The sequence below is a fragment of the Epinephelus fuscoguttatus genome, linkage group LG22, assembly GCF_011397635.1.
Source record: "Epinephelus fuscoguttatus linkage group LG22, E.fuscoguttatus.final_Chr_v1".
NCBI lineage: Eukaryota > Metazoa > Chordata > Actinopteri > Perciformes > Serranidae > Epinephelus > Epinephelus fuscoguttatus.
Genome location: NC_064773.1, coordinates 19,562,530 through 19,587,190, shown reverse-complemented (window position 1 = coordinate 19,587,190; position 24,661 = coordinate 19,562,530). Strand labels below are relative to the sequence as shown.

The 24,661-nt window shown below is 41.1% G+C and overlaps 1 protein-coding gene across 1 annotated transcript in view; it reads left to right on the top strand.

Annotated features, from left to right (window-relative positions):
• LOC125883131 (gamma-secretase activating protein) overlaps nucleotides 1-24,661 on the top strand; it is a 54,468-nt gene that overhangs the window by 4,478 nt on the left and 25,329 nt on the right. Inside the window, exons 7-24 of the mRNA XM_049567315.1 lie at nucleotides 338-407; nucleotides 589-638; nucleotides 986-1,111; nucleotides 2,050-2,106; nucleotides 2,192-2,238; nucleotides 2,421-2,506; nucleotides 3,429-3,506; nucleotides 3,620-3,706; nucleotides 3,918-4,010; nucleotides 4,188-4,356; nucleotides 4,777-4,867; nucleotides 9,834-9,903; nucleotides 15,865-15,944; nucleotides 16,187-16,267; nucleotides 16,695-16,817; nucleotides 17,085-17,140; nucleotides 21,284-21,315; nucleotides 24,309-24,370. Of these exons, the coding sequence (XP_049423272.1) occupies nucleotides 338-407; nucleotides 589-638; nucleotides 986-1,111; nucleotides 2,050-2,106; nucleotides 2,192-2,238; nucleotides 2,421-2,506; nucleotides 3,429-3,506; nucleotides 3,620-3,706; nucleotides 3,918-4,010; nucleotides 4,188-4,356; nucleotides 4,777-4,867; nucleotides 9,834-9,903; nucleotides 15,865-15,944; nucleotides 16,187-16,267; nucleotides 16,695-16,817; nucleotides 17,085-17,140; nucleotides 21,284-21,315; nucleotides 24,309-24,370 (1,458 nt within the window). The remainder of the gene's footprint in view (nucleotides 1-337; nucleotides 408-588; nucleotides 639-985; nucleotides 1,112-2,049; nucleotides 2,107-2,191; nucleotides 2,239-2,420; nucleotides 2,507-3,428; nucleotides 3,507-3,619; nucleotides 3,707-3,917; nucleotides 4,011-4,187; nucleotides 4,357-4,776; nucleotides 4,868-9,833; nucleotides 9,904-15,864; nucleotides 15,945-16,186; nucleotides 16,268-16,694; nucleotides 16,818-17,084; nucleotides 17,141-21,283; nucleotides 21,316-24,308; nucleotides 24,371-24,661) is intronic.

Below are 24,661 nucleotides of genomic sequence, written 5' to 3'. Positions count from 1 at the left end.
TGCCAGTACTTTTTATTTTGCAAGCTTGCTGAAGGCACTCTGGCCCGTAGTTTCCATCCCCCCTCTTTCTCATCTTTTATCTTCCTCTCTTTCTCAGTTAGAACTTTTTATGATCAGAGGGATGTTGTTTGTATAAATGTCATCAGGCCTTTGTGGCTGTAGCCTCTGTCGTCTTTACTGTTGGGTGATCGTCTCATTGCCAAACCACAAACTTAAAGATATGCTAAGAATGTTTAAGGCTTGCATTAAAACATGAAAATCAGCAAGTAGATGTCTCCATCTGCTAACTGTTGTAAACCACCAGATGCTGACTCATGTTTTCTACGGCTGTCCTTAGTTCCTCCATTCAGAAAGTGACAGGAGATCAGTGCTGGAGAGCCACCTGCTGCTGCTGACTGAGGATGGATGTGAGTCTGTGTGCTCTTGTGCTCGTCTGTCTGTGTGGGCCGTGTTTAATCTGTAACAAAACAGATCATCAAATTTAGAGAGGCATAATCTGGGTTTTCACATTTGGAGAGGAAGAAAACAGCGGGAGAAACATCACGCTGGATCAAGCTGTGGTTATGCATATCCTTCTGTGCATTTCAGATGTGGATCTTTACCACGTTGTGCTGACGAAACAGGAGGGTTACCGAGTGGTGAGTTGGACTCTACATTCACCACATTGCTCACTTAGGCCAGCTCGTTTTTCTTTTTGAAGAAAATGTCTGTGGTTAGCGGCCTCAGCTTAACTATAAATTGCGTTGATGATTTTTCTGGCTGGTTGGTTCTGTGCCGTTTTTTTAAAAGGTATAAATTCTGCACATATCTCATAATTGATAAGAAAAAAGGTTGGAATGTATTTACATAACCCGCTGCAAAGAATATATGATCTCAGCCGCTCGAGCCATAAACTATACTGTGTCTTGTGCCCTCCCCGGGGAGCTTTGCATCAGGAATTCAGTCTGTCTACGAAGCTGAATATCAATGTGTTTGTGTGAAACAGGTGATGGCTAATCCAGAGCGTTTGTCCAAAACCGCAGAGAGAATAGTGGAGGACTTCTGCTGGGTCCAGTGGGACAGACACACACAAAGAGTCTACTATCTCACTCACAGTGCAACACACACACAGGCATGTATGACTGTATTTGTTAGGACGTTGCAATGGGTTACATCAATCCAAAAAAGATGGCTATGGACTTTAAAATCCAATTTTAGGAAAACTGTCAATGCTAGTAGGGAACCTTTTGGGACTCTTACTTCTTTGTGTTAACGGTAGCGGAGTGGAAGAGTCGAATGACTGAAGATAGATTACAACACTGCTATTTAGCGGTCAGAGGTAAAACCAGAGTCTTGGATGGGTCTGATTTTCAGGCCACAGCGAGCAATATTGGACCCACCCCACCACCTGTACATACGACCAATTAGTTCCTAGACTTGTCGACACAAGATCTAAGGCTCAACCCTGACACCGCATATCCTAAGCACAAAAGGCGCAGAAGACAGGGCCGACACAATAGAGGATTAAAATGTTCAAACTTGATATTAGATTTTTATTATTCCCATTTTATTTATTGTATTCATCATCTGCACCAACACCTGCGATCTTACCTGCATGTTCTTTTTTCACCCTGAACCAAACCTGGGAATAAAATTCAGACATCACTCTTAACTCTGTCCTCACATAATCATGTTTCTCGCTCACATAATCGGTTGTTGCTTCACTTTCCCTTTATCAGAACAGAACTAGGAAGCATGTCATTCTCTTACAGTGCACCTTAGACATGGACTCATCTACAAAAGACCTTAAACTTGGACACTCTGACACCATTACAGCTGTTTAAGTGCCTTACAGTGTAAATGCTTTTAACTATACATCTGCACTTTAGCATTTTTATCACCCTTTATATGAATGAATGAAAAATACAGTGTTGTTGTAAAGCAATACAATCTCACAAAACATAACATTGAGATACTCGAGTGTATCGATATTTTCTTACACCCCTACTATGGACAGCACAGAACAAAGAACACTGAATAATACAAAATCCTTATGATGTCATTTCACAGGAAAAGTTCCTGCTGCGATGCGTTCAGTTTTACGCCAACCATAACTGTGAAATTGTGGTGAGTTGTGTTTTAACCATAGTATATTTTCACTTCTGCTTGCCTCTGATAATAACACACTTTGCTGCACATTATCATCCCACAGTTGGAGCTTCCGTTAAAGTTGCCTGCCAATCTTTTCCGCACAGTCAAGTAAGACAACGACTAATAGCGCAGTAAAAATATAGAGATATCTTTTCTCAGCAGGAGCTTAATTCTATATTATTGACATTTACCTGCAATTAGAAACACTAAAATGAATTCTTGCACACTTCCTGTGCTGTGCAAGGCACCTTCAAATATTATTGTATTTACTTTGTGTGTGTGTCCAACAGGTTTGTAAATCTGGGTTTTGACCATTATCACACGGAGAGACCAGACAAGGAGCTCATTAGGATGGAAGTGTTCACAAACAGCATAGGTAACACATCCGCACATCAGACTCCTTCCATGAATAATGTGCTTGCACACAAACTGAAGTTCCACTTTCGTGACTAATTCTGTTTACCTGTGTGTGTGTTTTGCATCCCTCTTTGTGGAAACAAGAAAGTGAGTCCCTGTCACAAGTATGAGGCTGTGTTAGAATCTGCAGTGCATAATTCACAGTCATAGTGATGGCACGATGATCAAAACATTTCTGGGAGAGTTACACTTCAAAATGAGGTGCTGATCAATGATATCAGGTTCATATTTGTTTGCAAAAGTAAGATTGTGTGGTGGAGTTAGAGTGTTCAAAGATTAAAAGTTAAATCCCCAACAAGGGAGGGAGTTATTATCTGATTCACTCATTAAAGTATTGATTGAATCTTTGATTTCGGAATCAATCATTCACCCTTAATCCTGTCCTCTCACCAATGGATATACCTTTAAAAAGTTTATTAAAAGGTATACTATGCAGGTTTTTAGCTAAAGTGAAAGTAAAATCCGACCGCAGATTTGCTCTCGTTTTGCATTTGTGTTTTTTGGTGTTGTGTCGCTTGTATGCCTGCTGTTTACAGTCTGGCACCTGGTCGCTACCTCACCTGACGCTGTGGGAGTACACGCCCATAAACAACCCAAGCACAGAAAAGAGAGGGCAGAGTCTCTGCATAAAAATACACCACCTTGCTCTTGTAGTGGGCCATAAGTGAAGTGTGAGAGGGATTATTTGTACATTGTTTATCAGGAAAGTCCTGCATATTATATCTTCAATGTAAGGTATTCATACGTGAATTGATTTACCGTCACAACTGATTTCATTTCTTTTTGATTATCATGAATGTCATTATGGATGTGCGTTACATTTTATCAACAGCGCCTGCTGTGCGATCCATAACTCCACTGTCCCTGTCGTTTGTTTTCAGGAAGCATGTGTGTGTGCTACAGCCAGCCTCTTAAAAACAAACAGGAACTGATGTACACTGTGCTTTTAGTCCACAAAGGTGTGTACTGTATGCCAAAGGATCTATTATACCTCATTTCTATTACTGTCTTTTTTTCCCTGTTTTTATCTGTAACACATGGTGACAAATATGGCTTTCCTCACTTCCTGCAGACTGCAGCAAGATGCACAGAGTGTCGCTGGGCAGCGACCAGTCGCCACAAAAACCTGCACAGCTGCATCCACTCTTCATCCCTCTAGGTCACTGCACACACAGAAATGTAAAACAAGTCATACACACACACACCTCAGAATCCTTATAAATTCAACGCAAGTGTGTGAGTTTGTAAGGTCGACACGCATTCCTTACTCTTGCATTCAAGACAGCAACACAGACTCACAAATACAAATGTGTCCTCATGCAGCATGTCAACTCGACATAGTAGTGATGCTGTGTTATTTTTATATGTAGGTTATCACATCCTGGTGTATCTGCAGGACTGTTTCCTCCATTGTATCAACACTAGGCAGGAGGAGATGCTCTGTCACTCCCTCTTTCTCTCAGGTAAGACAAGTTTTTGGTGCAAATCATGTCCAAGCTGAGTGATGGCTGTGGAGCAGTTTCTTAACATCCTTTCTCAGCCACATTTTTTCCTGATATTTAAATACAGACAAATGTTTCATTGGTATTTGTATGTAGAAAGTGTCTTATTCTCTGTCTGTCTTTCTCAACAACTTAAAGGTCTCGACGCAGACTTGGGCCTGCAGTGTCAGTCGGCTAACATCACGGTGTTGCATGCAGAACAAGAGTCCAGTGGTAGTTTTTTAGACTTGGCCAGTGGGAGGATCCACACCACCGAGCTGAGCCCTGCCTTCCTGCTGCGGATTCTGCGATCAGACACTCCCTCTAGGTGATTCATATCTTTTTGTGAAAATGAAAGATTTATGTATATTGGGGTTATTATTTATATACGAAGAGGAGGCACTTGAGAGCAGAGGGGAATATATGTGCAGGCAGGGAGCAGACAGGTAGAAAGCTATTTTTTGAGAAGTTATTTTTGCGTGCACCTGCAGAGTCTCTTTGCAATAAATGTAAGAACAGCTTTAAGTTGAGTCGTTGCCAGCAGATTGGATTCAACCATCCGGCTCAATAAAGATGCATCAGTGGCCCCCTTGCTCGATTTTGTTCAATCCATTCATTCACTTATTCATTCCACCTTTAAAGAGCGCATACATCACCTGACTGTTTGCTGTCTGCCTTTGTGTCTCTTGTGTTTGCATATGCTTATGTCGTATAAAAGTAAATTTGCCCTATGTCACCTCCATCCAAGGTGTTCCAGCAGTAAGACTGACCCTCAGCGCCTGGCCGCCCTCCACTACCTGCTGGTTTACATGGGAAACGACCCAAACCTGGAGCTGAAGGTACAAATGAAGGCAGGGAAGAAGTTGGGAGGACAAAGTATTGACATCTAAAGCAAATTTACTGAGTTTTTGTGTTAAAGTTAGAGCAAAGTAAACTTTTTTCCCCAAACAGAGGCAGAGTCGGAAGGTAGCTTCTGGGGTTCCAGCCCTGAATGTTTTCTCAAAATCCCCAAATCCTTTAGGCTTTTAAAAAACCTTCAACTTTCACAGGATAATATATTCCGATGTCGTTTATCCTACCTTGCTATTCCCTAAAGAAATCTAATATAATTGAGGAAACGTTCTTCTGTTGGTCTCATATTCACTTCAGAGTATTGAATACCACATTAACTCAGCATTGTTGGAGATCCTTGATTTGCAGTTAGAGCAGCCCGGACTATTATGGCCCTTGATTCAAATGTAGCAGATTCGTCAGCTAAACATTTATTCTGTGAACTCTACTCCACCATAATATAAAGAAAAAGATTTCAAGATAAGTGGTGTGACTCACTGGCTATAGAATATGGTGATAAATCTGCCATCGGCTGGCTATTTAGACCGGTATTCCCCTTCGCTATAGCAAACAACAACAACCTCTGAGCAAACAACTTACCCGCTGAAAATGGCAAGTTTTGAAGAAGATTTGGATCGTGCAATCAGGCATGCCTGCTTTGTTATTTCAATGAATTGTTGTAAAGATCTGCAATAAATACAACAACTCGTGAACGCACCTCGGAAAAACCCAGACTCCGTCTCTCAGGACTCTAATGCCCCATGTTGATCTGTTTTCTGTCATAGCCAGTCGGAGTTGATCTGCCACATCTTTTTGCCCTGGCAGCGGCATGTATCCAGTGACACTATATTCACCAACATACCAATCCGATCCTCTTGACACAAGCTTCCATGATATTGTCGTAATGTTCTGCAGAGTCCCATACAGCCAGCAAATGGTATGTGGCTTTAAAAGGTTCAGTGAGCTCTTCAAGAGCTTAAGAATAGTCAGCTTTAAGGCACCGATTATCAAGTAATGTTCATGGGATTGAATTTTTACTGATAAAAAAGACAGTCGACATATGTCTGCTATTGTTTTTTGAGGCGTATCAGCCTTTTTAATGACAGTGCTCGCCTCGCCACATACAAATATTCCACCAAAACAAGAAATTATTTTGCAAGGGCACTGTCGCTGCATCCTGGGCTTAGTGCTGCCTAAGACAATTGTGCCAGGTTTAAAGAAATACAAATAAGCCAGAGCATTCTTCCCCCCTGTAGCAGAATAATAATGTTTGCTTCTAGGGCTTTAGCGCTGACACAGCGTAGGGAAATAGGTCTGGCTATGTGAGAGCACAAGATCACTGATGCTATTAACACCAAATTGCCATCCTACCTATGTTATGCAACTAAAAAATAATAACATCAGACAGTTTTTGCCTCTTATTAGGTGGCAGGAGTGAAAATAAGTCATCCTTAACATTTGTTGTGCTCTGGTTTCAGAATAATGAAGACAGATGTAGAACAACTAGATACAGAAATAGGATGTAGGCACCACAGGAGGATTTTTCTCCTTGGCATTTGTCATGTTTTCCCCAAATGATGTACAGATTTGTAGGTGATCTGTTCTCTCAAATTGCTCGAAAATAGCGCATATAGCTGCTGTAAATGGGGAAAATTTCCCAGGGAGAGCATGGCCTTGGACCCCTCTAGGTTTGGACTGAGCCATGAATACATACAACAAAATACATGTACAATCTGGCCAAATGAAAGATGTAACACATCATCTGAAGCCCCCACAGAGCAAACACTGTCATCTAGAATTGCATTTCCATACAACTAAATGGCATCCTTCATTTGTAGAACATAAAATTATTGAAAATGTCAGTTCTTATCACTGTTTAATTAGTCTCAAGCTCAATATTATCACTACATGAAGGGAGGGACTGAATGCAGATGTGAGGGAACAACAAAGAAGCAGAGAAGAGGGAAACCTGACAAAGATTATGGATGTTAATGTCACTGTTTGATGCATTCCTTCAAAGAAAGCGAACGGAGGAAGTAAAAATTAATAGATAAAGGTAGAGATGGCAGCTTCACTGCACTTCTATGTGAATTCAGTAGGTGTCAACCTTGAGTTGGAAGTGAGAATCTGGAGGGTAGACGACAGGATGCTGTAATAAAACAGGAGAGGAGACAAGACAAGTGGACAGAGATCAAACAGAGTCAAACAAAGAGAGAAAGAAAGGGGCAGATATTTTGTTTGGGCATGGGGCTGACGATGACTCAGACTCTATTAGAAGTACACCTAAATTAAGATGTTCCAGTTGCTCTGATAGATTGTAATAAATTCTTTCTTTAGAGGTTAAATAAGTCACCAGCTTCATTAGTGCAGCTAGCACTGGGAAATTGGACACCACACATAACTTTTGTACTCTTGGTGGACTCTCTTAATGGAGCCAGCAGCGCAAAACGTTGCGGCTTTAATGAAGGCGATTGCTTGATACCCGTTTTTTTTGTTTGTTGACAGCAGTTTGTAACCTCAAAAGAATGCTGTGCAAATTAAGTTTTTCTACTTGAACCTTTTTCTTCTTCTTCTTTCTCTTCACACAATTGTTATGCGGTGTTGTCTGTCTCTGGACTCGCACTGACTTTGGAAAAGAGATCTTTGTTCAAATAGCAGAGAAATGGGCAACAGAAAATGAGTTTTCGCTCTGCTGTGCTGCGGCTGTGAGATTTGCAGGGACTATCTTTGAGGACATCATTAATATTTCATGTTTCTGTAATGTAAACATCAGTATACCCATCATCTCGAAAATCCTCATCAGTGACTAGACCTGTTTTTATCACCAAACAAGATGCCTACTCTTTGATAAAGACTCTACAGCCATAGTAGTGGTTAACACCAGCCTGCTCTCACTGACAATAATAACCATGCCAATCTTTGTATGGTTACCATATTTACCATCTTAGTTAATGTCCTGCTGGTGGCATTAATGAAAAGTCAGGGGATCTCCAAAGACCCAATATTAAGGCAATATTCCATCTAATTTTTGTTATTTCAGTCTACTCTGCACCAAAGCAGTGGACCAAGCGACCGTCTTTGCCATCCCTAGAGCCATGTTGATACATGATAATGATACACATTACTAATACTTTCTCACGTTCATACCTATGGGTAATTTAGAATCACCAATTAACCTGCATGTTTTTGGACATGTGAATGTGAGTGTGAATGGTTGTCTGTCTCAATGTGTCAGCCCTGTGATAGTCTGGCGACCTGTCCAGGTTGTACCCCGCCTCTTGCCCAATGTCAGCTGGGACAGGCTCCAGCACCCTAGCGACCCCTAACAGGATAAGCGGTTACAGAAAATGAATGAATGAATGAATAATCCTTTCTGTCGGGGGTTTGTGCCTTGCTTTAAGGCAGCAGTTCCCAGGAGGTGAACTCTCCCGTGCAGCAATCCGTCCACAATCCAGTCCCCAAGCCAAGCCTCTGCGGACTAAGCTATTGCTGCCCCCAAAACACCTGAACAAGTGAAACAGAGAGGTTGGTTTTAAAGGCATATTTCCACATACTTACGTAGAAATACGTCTTCACCCTCTTGCCGTGATTTAGATGATACCACCCCTATTTGTATGCCTAATATGACGCTTTAGGTAGGAGACGATTAGGTTAGTCTGAAAGTCTGGAAGCAGCTAGCCTGGCTCTGTCCAAAGGTAGCTAGTAGTGCTTTTCCATTGGCACTTTTGGTCGTCTTGAGTCAGACCATGCTGCTTTGATTTGTATTTCCATTAGCAGTTTAAACGCGGCAAGTTGTGCTCTGTTGCGGCAAGTCGCACCTGACATGGACCATCTCTAGAGTCAGGTCCAAGCACACTCGAATGCCTCCAAGAGGGTTGTATTTATGTAACATGGGCTTTGTCATCATTCAGGGATGATTCAGCGTCTTTGTCTTCTCGATCCATTTTGTCATCTTGTGCTTGTTTTTCAAGCAATAAGCATTAGGTGTCAAGCAAAATCGTAATAAGTCGATGGCTACCAACAACCATTGCATGACAGTCTAGTAAATAGTGTTGAAGAGAGTGCCACATTGGGAAATGCGCCGAATCAAACCAAGTCAAGCCAAGCCAGCAGCACGTGTATGGAAAAGGGCTAAAAATCCACCTACTAGCACCTCATCTGTACAGTCGTAATGTAACCATGAGGACGCCAGTCAACCAGTGAGACTTCAGGAAGTCATTGTGTTTAGCCAAGAAATCATCAAGCACATTACCGCAACTTGTTTTTATGTTTCAGTTTCCGTGATGATTTATCAAATGAGATGTGATGTTTAAATGAATGAGCTTTAGAGGTGCTGGGAGGTGGATCTTTGTAACCTGCTTTGGACTGAGCCAGACAAGCTGTTTCCCCAAGCTTCCACTCTATATTGAAAGATGACCCCAGACAGTTGTGGGGACTCCCTGAGAGGAACTGCCCACGGGGGAACTCCCTCGAGAACAAAATACCTTTAAAGGCTTTTTTTCTGTCTAAGTTCACACTTGCAACAAAATGCTGTAGTGACATAAGCCAGCCAGCGGTTGGTATAGTCACTTTTGCTTTGACGGGTTGAGATTGTGTTGTATTTCCACTGTTGACTGTATGCTCAGTAAAGTCTGGACTTCACTGACGATCTATTTGTCAGTGTTTTCTTCCATTTCTTTGTTACAAGCTGTTGTTTGGTCTGTTGTTTACATGGCTGTGTTCAACCAATCATTGGTCGCTTACCTCACTCAAGGTTCCTCTTGTGCTCGGAGAGTACCTACTCTAAAATGGGAGCTAAAAAAGTCCTTCAAAATGGCGTTTAAAGAACTACAGTAGTTTCTTGTTCTTAAGGTGCAGACACAACAAAAAGGGGATTTCTTTGAAAAAATGAAAATGCCTCATGTTGTACTGCTGTCTTGTTGCACTCCCACCACATTAACACCTGTCCCCTGTGTGCTTCTGTCCTGCCTCTAGATCATCGAATGGCTGTGTGACAACGTGAACGCCTTCGAATCCTTTGATCAGATCCAGGAGTTCATTCTAGGTCAGTGGCAGCTGAAGCATGGGGACGCAAGTCACCAGAGTATCACTTCTTCTTCTTTTTCTTCTTCTTCTTCTTCTTCTTCTTCTTCCCTTTAGAGTCCAGCCGCTCTCTTGCCTTTTTATGTCTCCTTCTGCCTGTGGCTGCTAGACTGCTTACATCTTATCTACACAAAACTGAATTCTTTCATCAACATTCATCTGCTCTGTTTGGCTCTTAAAATCTCTTCTCTCGCAGACTTGTGCCAGACGTCCAACGCAGGTCTGGAGAGTCTGAGTTAGAGCCCTTGGAGACTTGAAGCTTGAACAGAATGTTTTTAAAAAAAATATGGTGTAGTCCTAGGAGACACACTGCAACCTATTTGAATGTCCCACAATGTCCGTCTGAAGTAAATAGAACAGTACATGATATTAATTTCACATTTACCAAAACAGTTATCACCCAGAGAATAGATTATCACATTAGATGTTGGCGCACCTTGCCGCATACATTTGCATATTATTGAAGCTGCTGTAACTACTTTTACTCGCTCTAAGATACAGAGAGTTCATATTAATACTGTGCAATATATGAAAACAATCATGTTGACCTAATAAATAAAACATTAGTACCCTGTGCTCACTAATATATCATAGTGATTGTGGTGCGACCGGGGGTGGGACAGGTCAACTGATGGAAGAGCCTTGTTTGTGGGCCCTCTTCCTCAGTCACTGGATAATATAATCATTTATATTGTTCACAAACACAACACAGAAATTGCTGCAAGTATGCCTGCTGAATCATAACAAAATCCACAGTTCATCATTTTAGCCCTGTATGATATTATAACATTCCTATCCTCTCAGTCAGGAGTTGGAACACATGTAGATGTTGATTGTAGTAACGGAAGTAGGTTGTACTTTCTCAAATCACTTTAGAATAATCATAATCCACCTTATTCCTGAGGGCACTACTCTAGAAATGATTATATGCGCAACTTCCAGTGAGATAGCAGAAGTAGCAGTAAGCTAGTTAGTCCCATAGACTGTCTGTGGTTAGTCCCAGTCAGTGTTGGGTAAGGGTTACTTTAAAAGTATTCAAAGTACATTACTGCGTTACTTTTTAAAAAAGTAACCAGTTACTTTACTGCGTTACTCCCTGAGTAAAGTAACTCAATTACTTTAAAAGTACTTCCAACGTTATAACTCAAGCACTTTTAAAGTAATTAAAGTTATGGACCACTTGCCCTTCACTGAGATCCAATTTTCCCACCACAGCCGTCACTTAGTAGTAGAAACACAGAACGATCTGCTGCCGTAGACAACTGTATGACAACAACACCCCAGCATTTTTAATATTTCCTCTAGGGATGTTACCACACAGAGTAAAAGGGGGAAATGATGGTGTGAAACAGCAGAGGCACTTTGTCAACCCGCTGAGTTAACATTACTGTCATTAGCATCAAGCTAGCAAACAATGGTACATCCTCATTGTCAGACATAAAGTAATAACATTAACAAATAGCGGCGGGGCTTTTACTCACCACAACTGCAGAGGCTCCCAGCTTCATTTGAAACAAACTACATTATAGACAGTCCGTTATTTAGTAATCCCTCTGTGTGTTTATATATTTACTTTTTATCCACTCCGTTGTCTTTATAAAGTTAACATATTGCACTGTCATTTCAAACTCAACACTTGTTTCAAATTAAAAGCCCCTTATAACCTCAGCTGAGAGAATCTCTCCATTTTCTAAATAGGCTTTTATTCTGAAACATTTGTCAGAACTTCCTGTGGAAGATACAGTAGCTTGATAGTTTACTTATGGCGCTTCAAATGTAGCTCCTGCCATCTGCTGACACTTTTAGGTGACTACAACAACATATCGGCTGGCACATGAACAGACACAGTGACTCAAATAATGGTGAAAGTAATAAAAATAGGACAAGAATAACCTGATGGCATCACACACGCCGTGAAAGACGACCGGGGATAATTGGTGAGTACCAGCGTGTAGCGTGTACCAGGCATAATGCAAGTCCTGAGTCTGAAATATGTCTGTCAGCGAGTCCTACTCCACCTATTGAGACTCCGCGGTAGACAACGGCAGCATTTCTCCGACCACGTAGCGAACCACAAGCTCCGTGGCTTCTTTCAGACTGATAGGTTTAACGTTATCTCCGTTATTAGAACCAAACAACAGCCGTTGCTGTTTCGGGGCTGAAGGACCAGCATTATAAAAGTAACGGAAGTAACTGATGTCTTGTTTGAAAATGTACTTAAGTATTTGATTACTCAAACAGCAAACTAACGCGTTATACCCAACTCTGGTCCCAGTGGCTAACCGCCAACGCTGGTTCTTTTCTAAAGTAATTTGCCTTCAGTTTAGCAAATACTGATTTATTTTTCAACAAATACTTAATGTTAACTTTGCATTTTCTAAAATGTCTTTGCGGAGCTCTGGTACCTGTTGCACTGTCTGTGTCTGTAATGACTAACAACCAGTCTAAGCTAAATTTTTGTCTTCAGCAACTGTGTGTTGAACATGTAACCAGAACAAAAAGGGACTGTTCCTGTTGCCAAAGGTATCATTGAGATGAGAAATACAACCACCAGACATAGCGAAAAAGTATTAAATCAGAATTTGCAGAAGAGAATGACACCTAGCTGACAGGTACGTCACTCAATGTCAGTACATGATATCCCAGTCTTTCCCCGTCTGACTTCATTCTCAACCTACATTAGAAAATAAACTCAGCAACATACCTTGTGTTCTTTTGTAGCTACTCAACATATCACATGATCTCACATGATGTCAGGATAATATTGAGGGGTGTACCGATACATTGATCTTGATCGATATATCGATTCAAGGAGCAATGATACAATATCTACTACTGATGCAAAGTTGATATGTCCATACATATCATTCTTTACAGGTCTTTTTTTGCAATTGCTTAAGCAGGGTTCATCTGATCAAAACACTGCACACAATTCACACAACCACACAGACACGTAGCAGAACACTTCAGATCTGTTTCAAAATGAAACACTTCATTCAGAACTATACAATAATTCATAAAAACCCAATTTTGTCACCATATGGTACACACATGATTCATATGAAGTGAGTCTGTTTGAACCAGTTACACACTGTTGTGCTTAATCTAGAATGCTTTAACCATTTCGACTGTTCTCATGATGCAGTCTGGGTTTGATTTTTTCAGAGATATTGTTAGTGTACATGAATATATCGACCAAACACAACACACAGGATCAGTACTGTACACTGAGGAAAATATTTATTTCTCTCTGTATTGTAAAATCAGTCGGTACATCCATGCGCCTTCAAAGGTTGTATTTAGCTGCAACTGCTATATTCTAACTAGAATGTACATAAACACAGCCATAACATTTAGGGAGACAAAAAAGGACTGATTACTGTAAAGAACTATAAGATACACCTTTATTTTGAAACTCCCAAGGCATGTCAGTGTCACCATTTCTGTCCAAGCATATCTCCTCCCTTAACTCTTAAAACAGTGCTAGCGGCTGAGCACCAGGCAGACAACAATAGCAAACAGCCAAATAAAGCAATGAGGATATTTACTGATATCATCTCATATTGATCGCAGGCCCCTAAATCGAATCAAAATCATATCATGGCAGACTTTGTGATGTCAACAAATATTGTATTGCTGTCCAAACAATCGATATTATATTGCATCCTGATTTACACCCCAAATAATATATAAATGTGACAACTTTTTGTTTGTGTGTTCTGTTAAGAATCTCTCCTGATAACAAGAAAGGGATTTGCCTGCCAGTCACAGGTGCTGCTGCAGCAGCCAACGCTAAAGAGACTTGTTTTACTAGTATTTAAAAAACACACACATCAAGATCACCACACCCAGGCGGGTGTTACTGGCCTTTAATGCTAGTTTACCACAGAGACACAAGCCATCAAAGGCAGTAATCCACCCAGATAATCTTCTAAAGGACAGCAACATCAATATCACTTCAGTACCAAGGAGAGTGCACGCCACGGATCTGAATTCATCAATAAACAAGATTAAAGCGACAAACAAAAAACGCCATCCTCACTGTCAACACTTTGACTACAGTTTGAATAACATCAGCAGTGTTGTCAGCTTATCCCCTATGCTAAAATTAGGAGAGCAGTTTTGCGACCACAAATCCACTGCACTAAACTACTGTATAGCTTCTTTGTTACCGTTGCTCTTGCAAACAGAGAAACACACACACAAAAATGTATACTTTCCTTGCTCTGTGTGTTTCTCAAAGATGCCTGGTTCAACTCCAATATAAGGATATAAAAATAGCAAGATGCGCTCACATTGTCTGAGCTGTAGCACAGTGTCCCTGAAAAAAGAAATTCTGATGTATAGCCCACTGCATAATTTTAAAGGGAACTTTTTATCCTCCTTATTTTCTAACAAATTTATATAATGTTACAATGTTAAATTTTCATATTAATTTGGCCAAACTTTCATATAATGAAGTAAACTTATGTAAGAGTAGTCACTGTTAGCAACAACGTGCGGTTTCAGACCTTTCTGAATACTCTGTTTCCCATTATTTTTTCTACTTTGGTTACAGTAGCTCCAGGCATGCTACTGTAAGTGTTGACATTATGTAGCCTGCGCTGCTACATGTAGCTACATGCTAACATCTGGGAAACCTAAACTTGGTTGCCAGTGTTGTTAATTTCTCCCTGATTTCGGATTATATTCCTGTTGGAACATGTCAGGTTGTGTTTTGAAGCTTTTATTGGTGATTTTTAATACAAGAAAGTGCTGCTACACACAGTCATCCCTCGCTACAAGTACACTGCTACATGTAGCTACATGCTAACATCCAGGCAACCTAAACTTGGTTGCCAGTGTTGCTAATTTCTCCCTGATTTTGGATTACATTCCTGTTGGAACATGTCAGGTTGTGTTTTGAAGCTTTTATTGGTGATTGTTAATGGAAGAAGGTGCTGCTATACACAGTCATTCCCCAGCTGTGGGTACACTGCTACATGTAGCTACATGCTAACGCCAGAGCAACCTGTAATCTTGGTTGCTGATTTTGTTAATTTCTCCCTGATTTCAGGTCATTTTGCTGGAATTTGTCCAGTTGTTGGGAAGCTTTTATTGGTGACTTTTCATGTGAATAGGTGACGCAGTCATTCCCCAGCTGAAAGTACACTGCTACATGTAGCTACATGCTAACGCCAAGGAAACCTGTAATTTTGGTTGCTGATTTTGTTTATTTCTGTCACGATTTCAGGTCATATTTCTGCTGGAACTTCTCCAGTTGTTTGGAAGCTTTTATTGTTGACTTATAATGCGGATGGTGATGCAGTCATTCCCCAGCTGCGTCTACACTGCTACATGTAGCTACATGCTAACGCCAGGGAAACCTGTAATACTGGTTGCTGATTTTGCCCTGATTTCAGGTCATATTTCTGCTGAAACATGTCTGGTTGTGTTTAGAAGCTTTTATTGGTGGTTTTTCATGGTAGAAAGTGCTGCTATCTTTAGTTCCAGTCATTCCCCGGCTGCAATGATGGTGCAGAGGTGCCAAGATGCAGAAGACCCTGACACTGACCAGTCAGAGCAGACTGGGCTTTTTCAGGAGGGGGCTTATAGAGACAGGAATTAAAACAAAGCATCTCATACAGAGGTTGAATACAAGTGTTGTAGCACAGACAGTACGAGGAAATAGAGTGCTTTTTTGTTCTAGTTGAAACCCAAAATACAAGTATGAACCTCAGCCCTTAAATTTTGATATCGTGCAATGGGGGCCCCCATAAAACTTGCTATTGGGCCCGCACACTCTGGATCCTCTGCCTCGATTGCCTTGTAGTTATTTTAAGATAAGAGCTGCATATCTGTGATATATAAAATAAAAGTCTGACTGTACTCTCTTTCTCTCTCTCTCTCTCTCTCTCTCTCTCTCTCTCACACACACAAACAGCCTCTTTATACAGAATAAGCTATGAGAAGTCTCTCAGCCTGGATAAAGTCCTGCCTTACTCTTCAGTACTCGACAAGAAGGTAACACATACACATACACATGCACGCACACACCAACACACACACTTTTACATACAATTCAGCATGCATAAAAGCAATGGGCAACCATGTATGTGGATATGAATGCGGAATGAGGACACACTTACAGTTCTATTTCTCTCTTTGTGCCTTAAGTGGTGCGCGCGCGCACGCACACACACACACACACACACACACACACACACACACAATCACACACTTTGGTTTGTCTTTGTGTGTACCAGGAGATACACGGGTGTCTGTTGGAGGTCCCTGGTGTGTTGTGTACCACTGAGCTGCACACTGAAGCTGTGTTCAAAGGCAAGGTAACATAACATTAATTTGTTAAACACGTCATTACATTAAATCCCATTATAAGTTTTTATTTAACGAGGAGTTATCATCCTAATGTAGAGTCCTCTTACTGCTCTGTTCCTGCTCTATTTCAAGAACCAGTTAATAAAGCTTGGTCTTACACTTAGGTTGCTGATTAAATGGAGACAATGGGTGTTTGTTACGTAACATGTTATACGTACTGTGTGATGCAATGTTGGGACATTAGTGCAGCCGCCTTCATTTAGAAGACATTTATATGTAAAACAATGTGATTTTACAGATACTGTGTCTGCTTGTGTGCAATTTAGACGCAATTATCCTCAATTGGTTTGCAGCAATGTCCTTGCTGTGTCACTGTGGTGTTGTTGTTTGTGTGTGTGTGTGTGTGTGTGTGTGTGTGTGTGCGTGTGCGTGCAGGCCAGAAGTCTCCAGGGTTTCTGGTCAGAGCTGCAGTGGAACACAGAGAGGTCAGAATGTTTGGACGCCAGTCCCAACCCCAGATACAGAACCTCACTCATACAGGCCGAGTGGGATAAACTGGTGAGTGTGTATTTGTCTGCGTGTGTGTGTGTGTGTGTGTGTGCGCGCGCGCGCTGTAGCAAAAGCCTCTCATGCATATTAATTGACATGAATCAAAAATTTGCATACTGGAAGTTAAATTGATTGATGGTAATTGTTTGAACATGCAGGTTGTTGTGAGGGATCAGAGGATGTGTGTGCGTCTTTGTGTGTCAGCATACCTGTGGGTCTTTGTTAAACAATGAGAGCTTATTTTCAGCCCTCCCGTGATGCTGTTGCTTGTTTCAGAGGTCCGAGAGGAGACCATCCAGCACCATGACTCACATGGAGGAGAACACAAAGAAGTAGGTCTGCCTCCCAGTGGAGCTTAGTTAATAAAAGTGCATCACTACAGATAGACACACAGTCCTGGAACCAGAGACAGGGAACGCATGACTGCACCTCTGCACGGTGTTTAAGTCTTACACTGTTTGCTCCACTGTTTTCTCGAAATTGGGTTGGGAAAAGTATTTAATTTGTGCACTTTAAAAACAACAGTAGCTACAAAACTGCTACTCACGTTGAGCTATCCTCCCAAGTTTCATTGATTTTCTTATCAGAGGAAGCCTGACAGAAGCTGAATGTGAAAAATACAGAGCTGTATCCATCCTGAGGATATGGCTAGTGTTATTCCACATTTCTTATTGTTAGTTTACCCCATAAAAATACTGAAACCTACAATGCTTTACTCCACCTCTCAATACATTCAGACATCCCCAGCCTCTGTGGCACTTAGCTCAAAGTCCACTAGTTCCCACCAAGCAGAAAATTTGAGGGCTAAAAGTTTAAATCAGTATGAAAGTGCCAAAAACTGCAGTTCCTCTAATGGCCACATGAGGCTGGCTCCAAGAGTGAGTCAAATCAGCGGCAGTTGTAGCATGGCTAGGTGCGTTAGCCTCCCTCTCTGCACTCTCGCTAGTAGTTTTTGTGGTGGACGGTGTGTCAGACAGTTAGACGGTATGCTCGAAATGTTACAAAGCGATCTATTGCGGCTCACAAGAATGTCCGTACTCTTGACATACCGTTAATGATACAACTAATTGGCTGATATGAAGAAAAAGAAAAGTACTGCACAGTGATTTAGCGTTAGCCAGCTCACATAATTGCACAAGGATTCAAGGGGTATCAGTTATCCTATCATTAATGTTCTGTAAACTAAATGGGTTTTTACGAATTGACCAATCTTATCCTGGTCAATCGATTTTATCTTTGCTAATAATATGTTGGATTCATGTTAATGTGTATTTAAATTAAAACTTTAATTCAGTTATCAAGAGGTAATTTGGCAGCCCCCCTGCAGTAACTCAGTCATGGACCCCCTGTCGAAGCCCCAGGCTCTAGAGAGTATTTATAGCAGCAGGATGTCGAATGTGGGATTGACTTAGAATAAACTACTAAATCAGTCTCGCATCATAATGAGGGAATGTGTCCCCCACTGCAGCGCTGCAGCTCATTGATGTCTTTTTATTATTTTTTTTGACAACTGTGAAGCTTTGTGGTGCAGAGGAATTAAATACATCAAGCTTTGGCCAAACAGTAGAATCAATTCATTACTGGTTTTGGGCCAATAACAAAAACACAGAAAATTGATAGCCTTACCCTTTAACTATGGTGGAGTGCATTAACACCCAAAAATGAGTTTAGATGATTAAGTTGTTTCTCAGCTCAGATAAGTTCTGAAGTTTAATCAATCAGTCGAAAAATATGATAAAGATCTGAAGCAAGTTTAAAAGTACTTTTGGGTCTATACTCCAGACACATTAGTAAATCTCCCTGATTTCCTTAATAAGACTATCAAATTATTTGATGTATCCTGTCTGGATCCTAAATTAATTAATTCCCTAATTTTCACGCCCTATTGGGAGCTTTGATAGATATGCTTTTACAAACTCTTCACAAGGCAGTATGAATATAAATGTGCAACAGGATTGTGGATGACAGAAGTTCAGTTTCTGTAACCAGAGCCTGTTTAAACCAATTGAGAAAACACTGACTACAGAGAACAAGAATGTCTGTTCTCTGTCTGCTCACCATGTAAATGTCACAGCTTAGTTACTTGAGCTCTTACTTCAGATGGGGATGCTTTGCTCTCTTTAGAGTGGACTGTAATACCACTTATACTTTTGATTTAAAGACAAACTAGAGACTCAAGACTCAAGACTCAAGACAACTTTATTAATCCCCTAAAGGGCAATTTCATTTAACCCAGTGCTCGCACTTTTTATTTTCACAAATGACCTGCATGAATCCTGTTGTAGCCTGTTACAAGGTAATCTCTCAAGACAGATTCTGCAGTTTACATTGTAGAATCTGTTGGCAGCCCTGTGTGAAAGACGACTATGGGGGGGGGGCTTTGAGTTTGAACGATGCTGCGCTTTAGCCAATCGCAATGGAGAGGGCGGGCCCGAGACGTGCAGGTGTCCCCAGGAAATGTGTACCTACATAAACAGCAAGCTCCGCATCCATGGCGACTGCTCCACCCAAAACGCTGTCTCGTCAACGTGAAAAAAATGTTTTTTTCCAGCAGATGTCTTAGTTACAACATAATTGAGCTAACTGGAGTAATTTCATGTCGTATCCGACAACAGGAAGATTTTAACAGATGACGTCCTGATGCTTTCTAGACATCGTGATTTCCCAAAACTGAATAAAATACCACACATAGCAACACAAAACTGCTTTGCTAGCTCAATCATGTTGTAACTAAGATATCCGCTGGAAAAAATATTTTTTTCACGGACCGTTTATTGAGTTACTGAGTTACTACCAGTTACTACAGACACCGCTAACGGGGCTAACAGCTAACGGTTAGCCCAGCTAATCTACGATAACCATGTTATTAATTACAAAACGTGCACACAGAAATAGTGACATTTGTTCAGTCATTGTGTTTATAGACTTTACAAACATCAGATTAGTCTAAACGGTGATATAGTGACGTGAAAAATGTGAGATATACATATACATATATATATATATATATATATATATAGCTAAACTCTGCTGGTTTTCTACCTGGAAGTATTTGAAAACAACAAGGCGATTCCCTGGGGGCACCGCCGGAAGTGAAGGGGTTGAGCGATCCCCGAGGCCCCTGCACTTCTGTTAGTCGAAAAACTACGGGCAGTGCCTCCAGAGGTAAAGGAAGAAAAAAAAAAATCTTTTTTTTGGATTTCCAGATTGGTTACCAGGTTACTCTCTGATTGTAAATAGTCACTTTAAATTAAAGAAGCAGTGTGTGGGATTTAGTGGCATCTAGTGGTGAGGGCTGCAGATTGCAACCAGAGGAAAATTCTCCCATGTGCCAAGCTTGAACTCCAGGTTAGGATTCCTGTTCATCGTTCAGGAGGTTTTTAGCGGGAGAAAAATTATCCACAGAAGTCTCTTCCTATCCTATCCTATCCTATCCTATCCTATCCTATCCTATTAAAACACTGAATAAAGCAGTTTCATGTTACAAATCAAGTTTTTGTGAAAATGTGGATGGCCCTATCTAGAGCCAGTATTTGGTTTGTCCGTTCTGGGCTACCGTAGAAACGTGCCGGTGTTACACGGCAGACTCCATGATCCCCAGGATCTGCTCCCTTTGTAGATATAAACGGTTCATTCTAAAGTAACAAAAATACAAAAATTCTTATTTTCGGCTGATTTTACACTAAAGAAAACATACTTATTACATATTATTCCATTTCTGCCAATATATCCACCTAAATCCCACACACTGGACCTTTAAAATACCTCAGAAATGAGATAATAACTAGAGCACTGACAGATGAATAGCGTAAAACATTCAACTCATGCAAGTAGATGTCACCCCGAAACCTCCCCAGTTTATTATTTACATTAAGACATTTATTTTTGTATTTCAATTTTCTTGAAATGCTACGTTTAAATGTGCAGATTTGGAGTTTCCAGAGCAGAAATCCGACCATTGGATAAAGCCAGGTTCAAATTTCTTGTTTCAGGTTTTTCAGCTTCTATATCCGAACTAAAATAAACACTTTAATGTGTATTTCAGAGATTTTCTTTCCACTAGTATGAAAGAAGACATGTCGTGGAAGCCAAATAGCCCAAAATCGACCAGTGCATGAAAGAACTGTTTTCACCTGAAGTGTCTCCGCTTATGATCAAGTAACTGTGTGATGGGCATACACCTGTATGCACCACTGATGTAATACCTGCCTTGAATTAAATATAACCCTGTCCTGTTTGTGCAAGGGATCAAACCAAAAAGTCTTTCGGTTCATAATTAGCTTCTCTTCCTTCAGGCCAAACTCCAGCACCTGCTTACAAACTTTGTACTTTCATAGCTCAGATATATTTTTGCTGTGGACTGCAGCAGTTGAGGCATTACACTGCCTAGGCTTACAGCGCAGAAAGTAAGACTCTTATTATAATGCTAGCTTGAGGGATTGTTCTCACACAAAGCTTTTCCTCTTATTTTGTAGGGTTCTATCAATGGTGGACACCTGGTGTCTTGGTAAGACAGCGCGCTCAACACACACATACAAACATAAATCCATAGAGATGCAACACAGACAGGTAAACAGACGCACACAACACAGGCAGTGTGGATGTCATAAATAATGAAACCTTGGCTTATAATGGAGCTCAAAACTGTGTGCAAGTGTGTTTGGGTTTGTGTGTTTGTGTGTTCTTCTGAGGTCACATTCTTCATGCCCACTGGAGAATTCAGCTAAACACAACCACCACACTAATTTATCTTGGAGGGAGGTAGAGGGAAAATAAAGGGGTGGGGAGGAGGAAAGAAAGAAGTGGGAGAAAAATAGAGTGAAGGGAAATTTAAAAAGAGTCGAGCTGAAGAATGCTACAATTATATAACAGTGGGGGATTTTGTTACCTCCTTCACCTCTCTCCTTTTTTCTCTTTCTGTCTGTCTGTCTCTCATGACTACAGCGCAGATGTTTTGTGTCAGCCACAACACGGGACCTTCCCCTACCTCAGTTAATTCATATGGATGATCTCATACACCCACAGCCTCCCTCAAATTCACTTGGAAAACACACACTGTCTGCATTTTGATAACTTTCCCTGCATACACAGATGATAGAACTAATGTGAGAAGCTGCCACACTAATTTCCTATAATATATCAATATAGCATCACTGTTTCCAATCCTAGTGAGACGCCTGGATCATTTTCTCGTTCTGCTGTTAACAATCACTATAAAGATCTCACGTGCCCCAAGAGTCCAATGCAATGTTTACATTACATGGCTTGATGCTCAGTTCCAATTATTTCCCCCAGATCTCATCTTACTGCTGAGACTGTTTACATTCATGTTAGAAGTTACCCGTATCTGACAACAGTGTGAACGGATCTCTGCCCTGAAACGCTTCATGTGAAACCAATAACATCACACGCATGTGTGTTGGAACGACAACAAAAAGCATCACATTTGCGGAAAAATCGAATAAGCAGTGCAAAGGTTCATTTCCCAAATGATGGCCAGGAAGGTCTGATGACATCATTCTGTATAATAATTAGCCATGTGTGATTGTTTGGAGGAGTGTACAGCGTATTTTCGGAGAAATGCCCTTCAGAGCAATGGTTATTGTTTTCTGGATAACAGGCTGTAGTGCAAATGGGCTTTGGAGCCAGGAGAGGTGCCCGGAGTGGTCAGGCCACGATGTAGAGTGTTTCACAGAGGGACACTTCCTCCAAAACTTTAGGATGTCCAAGACTACATTCCAGTATCTCTGTCAAAGCCTCATGACAACGTTGTCCCCATCAGAAAGCATATGGCAGTCGGGTATTGGCTGGTGACAGGGACAGCTTGCCACAGCAGCGGTACGGCTACGGCAGCCTTTTGTGTTTCAGCAGACCGCTCCGTTACTGTATGGTGAATGATCTGTGCCTGCACAGACGTGGACAAACCATAGATTTATGGGAAAAACCCACAGGAAATCCAATATGACCATTCTCACAGTGGTCACAGGGACAGTGATCCAGTATGTATCAGATTTAGGGCCATGACCCAGATGTGATTGATAAAATTTTTTTTATTTTTTACTGATTTTTGTGGCCACAAAAAAATAAAAAATAAATAAATAAATCGGACATGGGTCAATTTCATCAGGTACAAATAGTTATGTTTAATTTATTATTACATTTTGCACAAAACCATAAAAGTCAACCTCATGCGGGCACCAAAGGAGAAGTTGGGGGATCATCAAAATTAGTAGGATATATTGTCTGGGAACCATGAATGTCTGAACCAAATTTTGTGCCAATCCATCCAGTAGCTGTTGAGATATTTCACCTCCTGATGGCTATATATAGATAGCCAGATATAAGAGTCAGAGGATCACCAAAGTCATTTGGATTTGTCCTCGGTGCACCATGGCTATCTGGACCAAATCTCATAGCAATCCATCTCATAGTTGTTAGAATATTGCAGGACCAAAGTGATGCCTGAGTGACAGCCATCCCTAGAGCCATGCTGCTAGCATGGCCAGAACTGCCCATCACAATGTCCAAAAGCCCAGACTGACATCTTAAAATGGCTCGATGTGATCGACCAAGGGTGCAAAACCAAAAAGATTCCATTGACAAGAATCTAAAATAGAGAAAACCAAGCAAATCCTCATATTTTAGTTGCTGGAACCAGGAAATACCTTGATAAATTACATATAAAATGAATTAATTGATCTACTAAGTTATTCAGTAGCGCTTCAAGTTTGATTAATGAGACCACCTTGTAACTGAGAGGTCACATGGTCAATACATGTGAAGACCCAGTGTGTCCATTAAAAGACAGAGAGGCAAAAAGCACTGAACTCCTACCTGCTTGCTCAGAATAAGGACCTCAGCTAATTGTCTAAAATATTTAAATTTAAAACAGTTGATAACTTTGAACTTCTAACAGGCATACAGCCAATCTGGCAGCGCAGCCTGTCAGCTAGCTCTGCCCTGTGAGTGCTATTTATATCTGTAACACATTACACTGTAGCATCAAAAAGCCAGCTTCTTGCATGTGTGTGAAAGTGATCAAAAGATGGTGTGTGTTTTTGTATGCAAGTGTGCAATAATTTATCTCAAGTGACCAAGTTAGAGCGTGGTCCACTTTTGTGTGGCTGATGTAAAAAAAATTGCAGCACACACACACACACACACACACACACACACACACACACACACACACACACACGGAAGACACAGCAGGATTGCAGCCATAGCCCCAAAGCTTTGGGATGTATTTTTAAAGCGAAAACCCACCCCAAAAGAATCCATTAATGTGTAAGCTTCAGTCTTCTTTTTTTTTTATTAAAGCCATAAACAAGTCAGAGTTTGAGTTTCTTTCATTCCCACTGTTGGCCTCTTTAATGATGTTACTGCACTGACACACCTGAGGCCACCTGTAGTGCTCAGCCGAGCGTAGATGCAGCATCAAAGGGTTCTTCAAACGTCTCTTTTATGTGCAACTTTCAACTGTTGCCTGGTCTCTTCCAGATAAGAAGCTGGTGCCACTTTTCCAGGAGGAGGACCATCAACAGAGGGCGCTCATAGGGCTGGTGAGAGAGCGAGAGAGAGACACACACACACACACACACACACACAAACGCATTCACTGCTAGAAGTATCTTCTTTCATGGTTTGGGCCAGACGCTGAGTTCTGATAAAGGGGAAAACCATAATGTGAGGAAAAATATGCTTTCAGTTTTCTCAAGGGAAGACACTCTCCAACATGAGATTGACCTCAAAGCTAGGGGTTGCTAGAAATCTGGAAAAAAGAAAAAAAACATCAGAATTTGAAAATACACCCTCCTTCCTTCAGCTCTCCCCTCTCTGTCCTAAGCCCCCTC